General features: G+C 41.6%; 1 protein-coding gene across 3 annotated transcripts in view; it reads left to right on the top strand.

The window, feature by feature from the left end:
* The window catches only part of LOC131190259 (calsequestrin-2), an 88,887-nt gene that overhangs the window by 17,012 nt on the left and 58,305 nt on the right, over window positions 1-13,570 (top strand). For 2 of the 3 annotated variants that reach the window (XM_058167450.1, XM_058167451.1), the window contains exon 2: window positions 7,751-8,008. In XM_058167450.1, the coding sequence (XP_058023433.1) occupies window positions 7,751-8,008 (258 nt within the window). Of the gene's footprint in view, window positions 1-7,424; window positions 7,554-7,750; window positions 8,009-13,570 lie in introns of those variants that run through there. The other variant, XM_058167452.1, reaches the window with a different exon arrangement.

Genomic DNA, 13,570 nt, shown 5'->3' with positions numbered 1-13,570 from the left:
AAGCAGCAAGAATGTCTGCGTTCCACCTACCTACGCCTTTCGATCCATCAAAAGAACATTGGGACACTTATATGACCCGGTTTGAATGCTTCATGGAAGTAAATGATCTCCTCGGTTTATCAGACAACTGGAAAAGGGCATTATTTCTCAGCCATTGCAGCCACAACATATTCAACACGGCAGAATCCCTGTCTGAACCAACTCCGGTGCAATCCGTACCATGGCAAGTGCTTCAGAATGCACTGAAGACTCACTACGCTCCGGCCCCATCCAAGATAGTGAGACACTATGGATTCCGGCACCGAATGCAGAAAGATGGCGAGTCCATCAACCAATATATTGCAGTGCTTCGAAAGGCCGCTGCCCACTGTGAGTTTAGAGACTTAAATGATATCCTTTTAGATCAACTCATCTGCAGGGTACAAGACCTCTGCCAACATGAAGGCTTCTAGCCAAAACAAATCTGATTCTGCAGGCTGCCTTAAATCAAGGGCTACCGAGTTGTCTAACAGAGTGGCTGAATCACTCCAAAAGCTCGCTACAGCCCCGGCGGCAATAAAACCTACAGCCACCATGCACAAAGGATACTACCCGGATGAATAATCCAAGGATAGCGAGGACGAAGTCTATCACACAGAAAGGAGGAGGCCCATGGAGCAAGAAAGCAAACAGCAATCATGTGCCAGCTGTGGGGGCCAACACCCAAGAGCATCCTGCCGCTATCGGGATGCCATCTGCCGAAGATGTGAATGGAAGGGGCACTTGGCAAGAGTATGCCGGGCAACTCTGCCCATCATTCGCACAGCTACCCCAGAAGCAGCCCTGTCTGAAGCACCAAAGCAACACAAGCAGGAAACATGAAAACCGAGGCGCACAAATAATGCAGGGGCTCCTGAAACCAACCAGACAAGAATTGGCCAAACAAGCACCCCCTCCCAAAAGAAACTAAACATGACAATACAGATCGAGGTGTCCCTTTGTGAGATGGAGACTGACACCGGGTCTTCGGTGACCATCATATCCTGACAAGCATTAAAGAAAGTTGTTCCGAGATTCCAGAAGTGGCAGTTGAATTGCCAGCAGCTAAAACTAAGCAACTACCAAGGGAATCAGATTCCTGTGCTGGGCTGCAGAACGTTCAACGTGAAATACAACAAGTTCCATGGGAAACTGTAACTGTGGTCAGTGGTGACCTCGTGAACCTGCTCGGTTTCGATTGGTTTGGTTCCCTCAGATTGGGAATAACTGGCATCAACGCTATCACCAGTGCTGCTGCAGACGACCTGATCCGGGAATTCCAGGACGTTTTCAGCCCAGAGCTTGGCAAGTATGTGGGCACCCCTATTTCTTTTAGTATGGACCCCAGGGTTGCGCCTATACGAATGAAACCACGGAGGGTTCCCTTCACCTTAAAACCCAAAATACACTTAGAATTAGATAAGTTAATTTGGCAAGGCATTCTCAACTGGTCGATCATGCCAAGTGGGAGACCCCCATCATGACTCCCATTAAAGGGGACAGGTCAGTGCGCATCTGTGCAGACTATAAGTGCACAATAAACAAAGCACTTCAACAGAGTGCCTACCAAGTGCCAATCGTCCAACATTTATTACACTGTCTGGGCCTGGAAATATATTGCAAACTCAACCTCATGCAGGCGTATCAGCAACTGCCTGTAGATGGCGCTACTGCTGAGTCTCAAACCATTGTAACACATAGAGGGGAGTTCAGATGTCACTGTTTGCAGTTTGGGGTTAGTGTTGCCCCAGGAATTTTTTAGAGTATAATGGAAAGGCTGTTACATAAAATCCCCGGGATAGTGCCATACTTCAACAACGTGCTAATAACTGCTAGCGATGAACAGCAGCTCTACTCTAAGCTAAGGGAAGTGCTGACCTGCGGGACTCCGTGCAAAAAGCAGCAAATGCCAAATTGGAGTCTGTGAGGTCAAATTCCTGGGGTACAGGATCACCGTGGAGGGTATGCACCCTACCAAAAGTAAAATCCAAGCAATCCAGGAGGCCCCCACCCAGGGGTGAAATCTAAAAATTTTCCCTACCGGTTCTGTGAGCATGGCTTAATTTGTGGTCGGATGACTGGGTGGGCGTGGCCAATAACAATAAATAATAAAAATAATAAACAAAGTATAGAAAATAATAAAAGGTACCAAAAACCAACTTTCACACTTTACACACACAACACAACACAACTGACTCACACACAATGTAAAAACAGCTGCACTTCACCCAAAATGGCCCCTGCAACAAGCAGGAACCTCACACAGCCACAAAAAGCTCAAAAAGCAACTTTCACACTTTACACACACACAACCCAACCCAACTGACTCACATACACACACAAAATGCCACATACAGCTTTGTGAGATTTTGTGTGTTTGTGTAGTTAGAGTGAAACATATCTCAGAAAGCTGCACAAATATTTTATTTTATTTTATTTTATTATTTTATTAATATTTTTTAGATCAGGGGTCTCCAACCTTAGTAACTTTAAGGTTTCCTCAGCCAGGAAAGCAGGCAGATTAAGTTGCTGACTGAGGAGATGGATTGCAGGTAGGCAGATTCAGTTGCTAGCATGGTTTTTCCAGCCGGAAAGGAGCAGTAATAAGGTAAGTGCTTCATTGCAGCCCAGAACCTCTAAAAAGGAGGTTTTCTACAAGCTCTTCAGCTGGGATCACCAGAGGAGCCTTTTAAAACCTTTTTTTTACAACCTCTTCGGCCAAAAAGGTTGTTAAAAAAACTTTTAAAGGGTTCTGACTATCTCAAATGAGCCACAGGATCATCAAAGGCTTTTTTTTTTACTTTTAAAGGCATGTTTTCAGCTGAAGAAAAACTGCTTTTAAAAGTAAAAAAAACCAAACCTCTGATGATGGTGTGGCTCAGCAGGGGCAGGGGGTGGGGCCAAGAATTTTTGCTACCGGTTCTCCGAACCACTCACCGCCATTGCTACTGGATTGGGCGAGCCAGTCTGAACCGGGAGCATTTCACCCCACCCCCACCCCAAAGAATCAGACTGAATTGAAAGCATTTCTGGGCTTGCTGAACTTTTAGTGTTTTCTTCAAAAACAAAGCAACGGTTGCAAAACCCCTCCATAAACTACTGGCTAAAAGGTGCCCTTGGGTCTGGGGCACAAGGAAGCTGTCACTTTTCAGGCAGTTAAACGGCTGCTCTCCACTGACAGTTTTCTGATTCAATACAATGACACTCTACCCCTTGTATTGGTTTGTGACACCTCCCCTTTTGGCATGGGGGCAGTTCTCAGCCATCGATTCCCAAATTGGAATGAGGCCCCGGTAGCCTAATTTTCCAGGACTCTGTCAAGCACAGAGAGGAACTATAGCCAGCTGGACAATGAAGTGCTGGCTGCAGTGGCCGGGGTCAAGAGGCTCTATGAGTACTTTTTTGGGAGGGATTTTGAATTGGTGACTAACCACAAGCTGCTGTTGGGGCTATTGGCGGGGGATCGTCCCACGCCGGCTGCATTGTCCCCCCAATTCATGAGATGGGCCATCTTCCTTTCAGCCTACAGCTACAAACTCCTCCACAGACCTGGAAAGACATTGGGGCATGCTGATGCCCTCAGCCACTGCCCACTGCCCAAACTGCTGGACGATTCTACCATGGGCAACCCCATTCTTCTTACTGACTGCCTTGATTCTGGATTTGTGACTTCTGCTGAAGTGGCGAAGCAGTCAGCTAAAAATGCCACATTCAAGACTGTTTTGAACTGGGTGTGGAGGGGATGACCGAAAGGCCCAGTTGGTGCAGAGTTTACACTGTTAATGGCTAAACAGCATGAAATGTCTGCTCAAGGGGGGTGTTTATTGTGGGGGATCGAGTAATCATACTCTGTACCCAAACTTACAAACACCTATTCTGGGGGCATTACATGAGGGCCATTTGGGGATTATCCGGATGAAAGCCCTAGCAAGAAGCTATGTTTGGTGGTCCGAAATGGACCAGGAAATACAAGAATGGGTGGCTACATGTAAGCCGTGCTAAGAGTCATGACCGGCACCCCCAAAGGCACCAGTACAGGAGTGGGAATGACTCTGAACCCCAGGGTCAAGGGTCCACATTGATTTTGTTGAGCCCTTCCAGGGCCAAACATTCCTAGTGGTCGTGGATGTGTACTCCAAATGGCTGGACATCATCCTGATGGGCACGACCACTGCAGATGCTGTAATTAGGGTATTAAGGAAGCTATTTGCTACTCACGGCCTACCCGATGTCATTGTGTCAGATAATGGTCCACAATTTACAGCCACCCAGTTTGAGAGTTTCCTGGCAGACCACGGCATACAACATGCCCTCACCGTGCCTTTTCATCTGGCCAGCAATGGCATGGCTGAAAGGATGGTGAAGTCTGCCAAGGAAGCCTTGGGAAGATTAGGACCTGGGGATTGGCAAGCCCGGTAAACAAATTCCTCCTGTACCAGCACATAATGCCCAGCGTGACAACAGGGAGAAGCCCAGCCGAACTACTAATGGATCGCTGGCTTCAGTCGGTCTTAGACCGGCTTCACCCAAACTAGGCCCCAGAAACAGTAAAAGAACCAACCAGCCGCACCAGGTCCTTTAGCATCGGAGACCTGGTGTTCACAAAACTTTTTGCCAAAGGATCCTTATGGCTACCAGGGAAAATAGAAACGGTAACAGGCCCCAGGTTGTACATTGTTAAATTAGATGATGGGCGCCAATGGAGGTGGCACATAGACCAACTATGCAGCTGCCTCTGCCCTATCACAGAAACCCAAGAACTAGACTATACTAAGCTAAAATATACTCCCTCCTTAGCAGACTCAAGCCTGATGGAGATGGAGTACGCATCTGAAGAACCAGGAATCCAACAACGTTGTTGTGTCTCGTCCGATCTCACCACAGCCGGGGCCTTCTTATCTGCTTCCGAACACGGAGGAATGTCCTAGTATGCCTCCCGGCCCCAGCCCTGGCTCCATGCCCAGACAGGCTGAAGAGGAGGAAGTATCTCCAGCCCCCAGCTCTGGCTCCATGCCCAGGCAAACGGAGCAACTAGACCCCTCCCCCTCCTCCACAGCATGTGAGCCTGAGGGAGATCAATTGCCAACAGCTGCAGACTGGAGTGACCCTCGCGTCAGAAGACTTGATAGACGGAGGCAACAGAAGGAAGGGAGGGGCAGGCCAGGATAAGTGCTGAGTCATGGAGCCACACCCCATGGCCTATATAAAGGACCTGCTTTCTGGCATTCTCTGAGTCAGGCAAAGTCTAAACATATCTTGCTGAAGTCACTTTCTGGTCTCCTGCCTGCCCTGAGGACTTTGCTAGGACTTTGGCAGAGCTGCAGAGGCACGCCTGATTCGGATTTCCCTGACCCGGCCGTCAGCGGAGGAGTGGGACACGACAAACGTGAACCGGATCCAGCCAAACTCGAGGTCCCACCTGAAAAGTTCCAGGAGTTTCCATGGGTGGACCAGGAGGCAGCAGCAGGCACTACCTCTCAAACCGCTGCTGCCACACCTACTGACCTGCGCAAATCTAGAAGGACCTGTAAATGTCCCACCTACTTGTGTGACTACATACGCAGAGTTGGTTGTTCTAACTAAGAGGGGAGGGGTGTTAGATACTGACAGCCTGAAAGTTTTCTATCAGGTCCAGTGTTTCAGTGGGAAAAATACTCAAACATGATTGGTTACTCCCTGACAGCTCTCTATATAAGGGCAAGCTGTCAGAAAGGCAAGCTGCTGAATTGTAGATAGTTGTCAGACGTGCCTCCTTTCAAAACTCATGAAAGAAAAAACCTCACTCCGTTGTTTGTAGAGAAAGGTATCTTTTACTGAGAATGAACTGAATGCAACGAAGTAAAGCAAGTTCTGAATAATAGGCGTGTCTTACACATGCATGTCCCCACATAAATCCCACCTCCCTCCAAAGGTCAGACCATTGGGTCCAATCCACTTCTCCCTCAAGCGTCACGTGGAGGTCATCTTCAGATGATGTCATTTCTCTGCTATGCATAAACCGTTGGCTGCGAGGGTTATCAGCCCGCTTCTTAGGTTTTGAATTTATCAGTTTCGATTCTGGATTAGTCTCCTCCCCCTCCTACCTATGGCAGCCGATGCAGCTGGCCCATAATTAAAGATACAGTACCCCTTTCCAATGCCTAGCACTAAAGACAGCAATAAAACAATTAGCTGAGCAATAAAACAATAAAAGCAGCATGCGGAGGCTGACAATAGTTATCAAATAAAGAGCTCTTGTCTGAAGCCTGTTTCTAGTCTCCTCACCCAATTTAACAATAATCCCAGTTCATTTGGGTATTCATTGCTGGTGTTTTGGTTTTTGGGTTTCTCTTTTGGCTTTTTGATTGTCTCTTTTGAATGATATGTAGATGTTTGTGTCTATGTGCCCATTGTTGGTGATTTGTCTGAGTGTTAGACTTCTGGGAATTCTCTTAGCATTTTTTAGATTTGGCTTGGTTCTGGATGTTCACAGCTTCTCAGTTGAAACTATGGTTATATCTGACCATGTCTTATGATATTAAGGAGTTTTCATCATGTCTCCTGTAATGTAAAACTGATATAAAGCAAATGTAAAATTGATATAAAGACTATTTGAGAAATAATCCAGCAGTCGACTCTGTTTTCAGTAGAGAAGGATGATAATTCCTTGAAATAACCCTAATGCTTTCTCGATGTGAGGGCCCAGCCCTAAATGAAAGCAGCAATATCAGTAGTTCTTATGTACAAAGACATGCCTACTATTAAATTAATAACATTAATATAAATTGGTGAGGTAGACAGTAATGAATAGATGACATGAGGAGGGATCAGTTTTCCTTTCCAGGAGAACAGGAGCTAAAAATAATGGTTCACTATAAGAAAGGAGTTCATCTTCCTTTGCTTATGCTGCATTTAAACCTCCTTTTGATTTATAAGGAATCGAGAGCAACCTGACTGTCTCCCAAGTTTCCTCCAGCTTTTTTAAAAACTATCTGATAAATCAAAACAGGAATGACTAAATTTCAATCTGAACAATGGCTCACAGAAGATAAATGCAGAACATTTGTTTACATTTTTTTTAACTGCAAGCCATCGGACAAGTTTTATGGCCTGGAAATGACTTATAATTAGGTGGTACATCTGAAGCAAATGGAATTCCCCTCAAATCCCACAAAAAAGAAAATCCCAGAAGCATTTTATTGAGTTTTTCCTTCATAAAATGAATGATAATTAAAGCATCTCATTTAAAACACTCTTTAATTGTTTTTAGTAAAATAAATAATACAATAAAGTATTTGCAAGGGAAATTGCCATAAACCTGTGCATTCTGGTTGATGATTGCCAGTTTTCTGCACAAGGAAGAACGTAAATCTCCCTTGACTTCTTCCCCACCCTCTGCTTTTCCTTTCTCTCATTCAGAGGCAGAGTGCCAGCAGTCTCTCAATCGTGTCATATCTTTCCTTTTTATTCATTGTAGGATCTATTAATAGCTTTAAACAACTGCTTCCTAAAAATGGAGTTCTGAATGACACAGAAGCTGGCCTGAGCTATGTAAGGTATCCAGGGTTTGATCTCTCAGCTTCTCCTATTTTTTTGCCTTTGTCTTCAAACAAGGGTTACTTGCTGCAGATGCTTCCTGGTGACCTAAATCCATCTAGATCAATTTACTGGAAAAACGGGGGATCAAAACAGTGCACAGAGATTGCTGAATTCCTCCAGGCTTTTCCCCTAAAATTTCCTTTTCTTCTCCCAGATACACTCCCAGAAGTACAGCAGTATGAAGGCAGCTTGCTGGTTCCTGGTACTTTTTTATGTGCTTGCCTGCTACAGGGCTGAAGAAGGACTGAACTTCCCTACCTATGATGGGAAAGATCGTGTGGTTGACTTGAGTGAGAAAAACTACAAGCAGGCCTTAAAGAAGTATGATATGTTTGGTGTGCTGCTCCATGAACCAGTGACTTCTGACAAAAGCTCTCAAAGACGGTTTCAAATGACTGAGATGGTGCTTGAGGTATGTGTAACTACAGGTTTATGTAATTGTTCATGGAATAATTTGGAGTCTAAATTGGAGTAGAATACGATCTTCAAATGGGCATTTGAGAGAAATATCAATGCAGACTTATATTATCTTTGACAATTAATTTCTAAATCTTAACAATGCTTTAAAAGTAAAACTCTGCTTCTCAAACTTTACTGTTTCACTTATTTTAAGCAAAAAGTTTCTTTCATCCATATATTGGATTCAGTTATTCTCTTTCCCGTTAGGAACTAAACAAGAAAGCATTTAGTAAGACAAGCTGAAACAACTTCAGGTTCCATGTTCTTTGCAGGTTATCAGTCTTGGTTAAGTATTATTTCTTTTTTTAAAAAAAACAAAATAAAACAGAAAAAAAAACCTGATTAATATTCTAGAAATGAAATAGTTCCAATATTAATAAAGCTAATGTAATAAAATGGAATACTATAACTGCCAGAAATATTCTAGAAGAAGCAGCTAACTACAATTGAGAGAGAAATATTTTTTACAGACTGTTAATGGGAAACAATAGCTACTTTATAGAAATAGGGCAGATTCAAGGTCATATTACTGGCTATTGAAATTAGTCTTTTTTTTTTTTGTCTATAGTAACTTGTGTTTTCAGAATAAGCAAGTACCTAGAACCACCCCATACTATTGTCTTGTTAGCATCTTTTCGGAATCCTATACTATATAGCTAAAACTCATAGTTGGGTCTCATTTGAGCACAATGCCTTCTAGATTTTTTAAGAGTCTTATATGATTAGATAATTTTATGCAGTTATTCACAGAATCTAAAGCTAACGATATATGAGATGGTTACTATGCAGAAAGAAAGCCAGCTTATGGTTCACTATCACTTGTATGAGAGAAGTACCTATTGACAATATCTGTGTCAGTGCCTAGCTACCCAAAAGCTTCATTCTCACAATTATTCACCTTTAAAGGTTAGATTCTGGCAGCAGAGGAACAAATATACAGCAGCTTTTTCCTATATTGCTAAGACAGTGTGAGAAATCACAATGCATATGGAAGAAGTCACTTCTTCACTTCACTTCTTTTTATCAGCAATAATAACCAGAGAAAATACCACAGTGAAAGAATATGCAGCATCTGTGATCTATCTCTGTGATTTGGTGCTTTCTTTATCACCTGAGAAGGAGTGATACTGTGATCAGCCCTTTGCCAGTAAGGCAATATAAAACCAAAACCAAAAGATACCTGGGTTGGGAACACCTTTCATGATCATGACCAGTATGTGGCAAAATTCTCAGAAATTACAATATATTGGTGGCACACCTTAAATTGTCACAATTTGTCTCTGATCTTTGTCTGACCCATCAAAAAAGGGAGCAAGAAAACAAAATGCAAAGTTTTGCATAATTATTTACTTTACAGCTATTGATCAAAGAGAATTTGCTAATCTGCTGATAGATACTATCTGCTCTTGGCTTCTCTTGGCTTCTCAGATCTGGATAACCTCCAATGTGTCACTATTGATAATAGGGGCACACTTATAGCAATCCTGTTTTAAGCATTTAAAAAAAGGTAAAGGTTTCCTCTGTCCAATCATGTCCTGCTCTGGGGGATGGTGCTCATTTGTTTCCTAGCTGAGGGAGCCATCATTATCTGAAGATGCTTCTGTGTCATTGGCTGACATGACTTTCTTCATCATCATTGCATTTTGCTACAATCTTACCCCCATCTGTGATATGTTCTATTACTTTCTCATTGAAATGATCTGTCCGCCACTGAGCATGTTTTGAGGTTTGGATTACAAAAACTACAAACCAAACCTTGCAGTTGCCCATTTCTTAAATTGTATCTTGGAGTTTTTCTATGCGCATAAAATATGTACCATTCCGCTCAGAATTATAATAACTAGAAACTCAGAAACTCTTGGTGCTCATGGTCACTTCCACTTGAGATTTCTGTGGCAATGAAAAAAAAATTCCTAACTATTATGTTCCCATAAGAGCCTCTTGATCCTGTCATTAAAGATTTAGCATTGTTTTTGCATATCCTCATCCTGCCATGCCACTTCCAGAGTTCTTTATCAGCTAAACCAATGAACTTTTGAAATTAATCAACACAAGTGCTGCTCCTCCATAGCTGGACTGGACATTTCCCAATGGGTGGAATTCCTGTCTTGTTCTTTGGCTCCTGGACCCTCCCTCTCTCCCTCTCCCCTCTCTCCCCCCCTCTCTCTACCCCTTCTGAAATAACTTTTACTGATCATTACTATCATTCATCACTTGCTGGGTACTCTAAGTGGTTGCTTTATCAGCACAGTGCTGGGGATGGGGTTGACCATTTGCCTTTTTCAGCTCACTTTTTTCTCCTTTATTACTAAGAATAAATTTGGCAAAGGAAGAACAAGGAAGGGGCAGCATACCAGCTAATTGCCATTTAACCTCCCATTTGCCCCCATTGGACAGCTTCAGAGAGTTTTGGCCAATGGAAGGGCAGAAGGAGGTGAGGAATGCCCGACAGTGGCACAGAACTGGTGCAGGTTATTTGTCATGCAGTTGTGTGTTCAGCTGCATTATATAGTTGAAATTATTGAGAAGCTAGAGGTTTTTTTTGTTTTGTTGTTTAAATAATATTGTCCCATTGGGAGGAATGTTTGCCTTACCCTTCTTTCTGGCTCCTGAGATTTAGGTCCTTTAAGAACTAAACCTGTGTAGGTTCCTCGAGCAATCCAGGTGAAATGAAAACAACTGAAACAAAACTCACATTTTGTTTCATTTCTTACTTTTCTTCAGCAACAAATATATAGAATCAGCCTACTGAGTACTATTTTTTCTTCTTTTCCCTTTTCTTTTGTGCATAGTGAGAGTGAAAGATTTTGCTCCTGAAGAATCTGCAGAAACTTAATCCACAATGATATTCTTTATTTCTTGTTCTTGACTTTTCCAGTTCTTAGAGATGACGGTATGGGGACTGAAAATGATAGTAGTACCTCACGTTAATAAAACCTTGTATAGGCATGTGTGTTTGTATCCAAATGCAATCTCATTCATTTTGAGCTTTTTGGATGTTCCTCCAAGTGGTTCTGTTTTTTTCCCCCTTATCAAGGAAGATGCTAGGGAGAATAGAACAAAATAACTGCCTATCCATAGTTCCCTGAGTCTTCCAAATTAATGCATTTAATTCATCTGTTAATTAAATGCATTAATTAACAGATAAAAAATAATGGAGCAGTAAAATACACAAAATCATTATGCCTAAGAGATATAATAATGTTAGTGATAAAGGCTGTTTTCATTCCTTGTGGCAAGTCACTATATTTTCTGTACAGTGGACTGGTGGAGCAACACATTTCATTTTTTAATTGTTGTTCATTGGGAAGCAGCCATGACTGCTAGTTTTCCATAGGACACCTACATCTTATCTGGTTACTTCATCAACAGGAGAAAGATTTTTCAACTCATGCTGTAGGAATGTGACATATACAGTGGTGGACTGATTTGAATGCTGATTGTCTCTTGGAGTATCACACAAAAGGTTTCATATGACCTGTCTGGATCATATTTTTATTTGGACAGAGTGTTCCTAATTTTAGTGACCTTAAGCAAAGTGTATCAGCTTTCTAAATTTAAAGGGGATCATGGTGAACTTTGGACTTCTTTGTTAACCTTTATTGCCAATGCCTGTTATGGAAATACTAAAAGAAAGTAAAATCAGAGATTTTTCAGTGGCATACATAATAACTGTAAGAAAATTTATCCATCTAGAAAATACTACTAATAAAAATATTTACATTGGAATAGGTTCCAAGATCCATAGCTCATGTTATTCATATGAACTTTTTATTGTGCAACAACTAACACTTCTTCATGAAATGTTATGGAGATCTACTTGATAATTGACTCTTATTTGCAATAGTATATTTTTAATAGCATTTTTTAAATTAGGAAAATAGTATACCTGAGACATAGTGGGGAGGCATTGTCCTGCAGAAAGATAGAATTTTGAAAGTATTCTCTTTTACATATTGTCCTCTCCACCTTTGTTATTATCTAACCAAATGGAAGCACTGGAGAGATTTCCCCCCTCCTCTCTATTAATATAAAAAGGATGTTTTGTGCTCAGGCTCAGGGAGATAAATGATGAAAGTGTCTGTTAAAATAGTAGTTTAAGCTATCCATTTTTCAGTCATCAAATATAAAATGAAAAAACAGCACCTTTGTTTATTTTATCGTGCAAATAATGGAGATGAAGAAAACTGTACAAGGCCACAATTCATGTGTGGATTTTTTTCACACAGTACATTTATATTGAAATTTAAAATAATCATATGCAAAGGTGCACATTTGCATATGCAAGTGAAGAACACCAAGCTGGCAATTTTCTCAGAATTTGTGAATTTCCTGCAGTTAGGCAGGAAAAACCAAATGCACACATATAGGCAGTAGTTGGCTCAACAACAACTGTGAGAGGAATTTAGGTGTCCTAGCGGACCAACACTTAGGCATGTGCCAGCAGTGTGCTGCAGATGCCAAAAAAAAAAAAGTCAATGCAGTCCTAGGCTGTGCAATAGAGGGATAACATCAAGATCATGAGTAGTGATAGTATTGCTCTGTACTGCACTAGTGAGGCCACACTTGGTCCAATTGTGTCCAATTCTAGTTACCATAATACAGAAAAGATGCTAAGGCCTTAGAAAGAGTGCAGAGAATAGCAACAAAGATAATAAGGGGCCTGGAGGCTAAACTGTATGAAGAAGAACAGTTAAGGATTAGATTTAACTATGTATCAGTACTTGAGGGGCTGTCACAGAGAAAAGGGGGTCAAATTGTTCTCCATTGCACCCGAGGGTAGGACGCAGTGGGTGGAAGCTCATTAAAAAGATAGCCAATCTGGAACTAAGGAGAAATTTCCTGACAATAAGAATAATTAATAAAGGAACAGCTTGTCTCCCAGAGTTCTGGATTCTCCATTGCTGGAGGTCTTCAAGAAAAGATTGAAACAAGTATAATAATATTGGTAGAGTATTTTAATGGTAGCTATTCCTCCTAGTAGTGATAACTGCAAGTTTTTCCACTTTTCCAAGTCAAGTTTAATTTGCTGTATCAATTTAGCATAATTATCTTCTTTTATAGTTACACATCTCACTGATAAATGAATACCCAGATATTTTACTTTCTTCACTATCTTCTCCATTAACTCTTTTTTCTGTTTATTTGTGAGGTTTTTGACTATAATTTTCTCTTTGTTTACTTTTAATCCTGCAGCTTGCCCATAGTCATCTATTTTCTTAATTAATTTGGGTCCAGTTGTTTGCGGTTCCTTTATGATAAATACCAGGTCATCTGCAAATGCCTGTAGTTTGTATTTTTCTTTTTTTATCTCCATCCCTTTTATTTCTGTGTCCTGCCGAATGTTTCTATTTAATACTTCCAATGTCAAAATGAATAGTAAAGGGGACAGTGGACATCCCTGTCTTGTGCCTTTTTTAATATTAACATTCTCTGTTATGTCCCCATTTACAATCACTTTTGCAGTCTGTTTAGTATATATTGCCTTGATCATATTAGTAAATTTTTCACCAAA

This window comes from Ahaetulla prasina, chromosome 2, assembly GCF_028640845.1.
Source record: "Ahaetulla prasina isolate Xishuangbanna chromosome 2, ASM2864084v1, whole genome shotgun sequence".
NCBI lineage: Eukaryota > Metazoa > Chordata > Lepidosauria > Squamata > Colubridae > Ahaetulla > Ahaetulla prasina.
The sequence above is the reverse complement of the archived record's forward strand: the minus strand, read 5'-3'. Positions and strand labels throughout refer to the sequence as shown.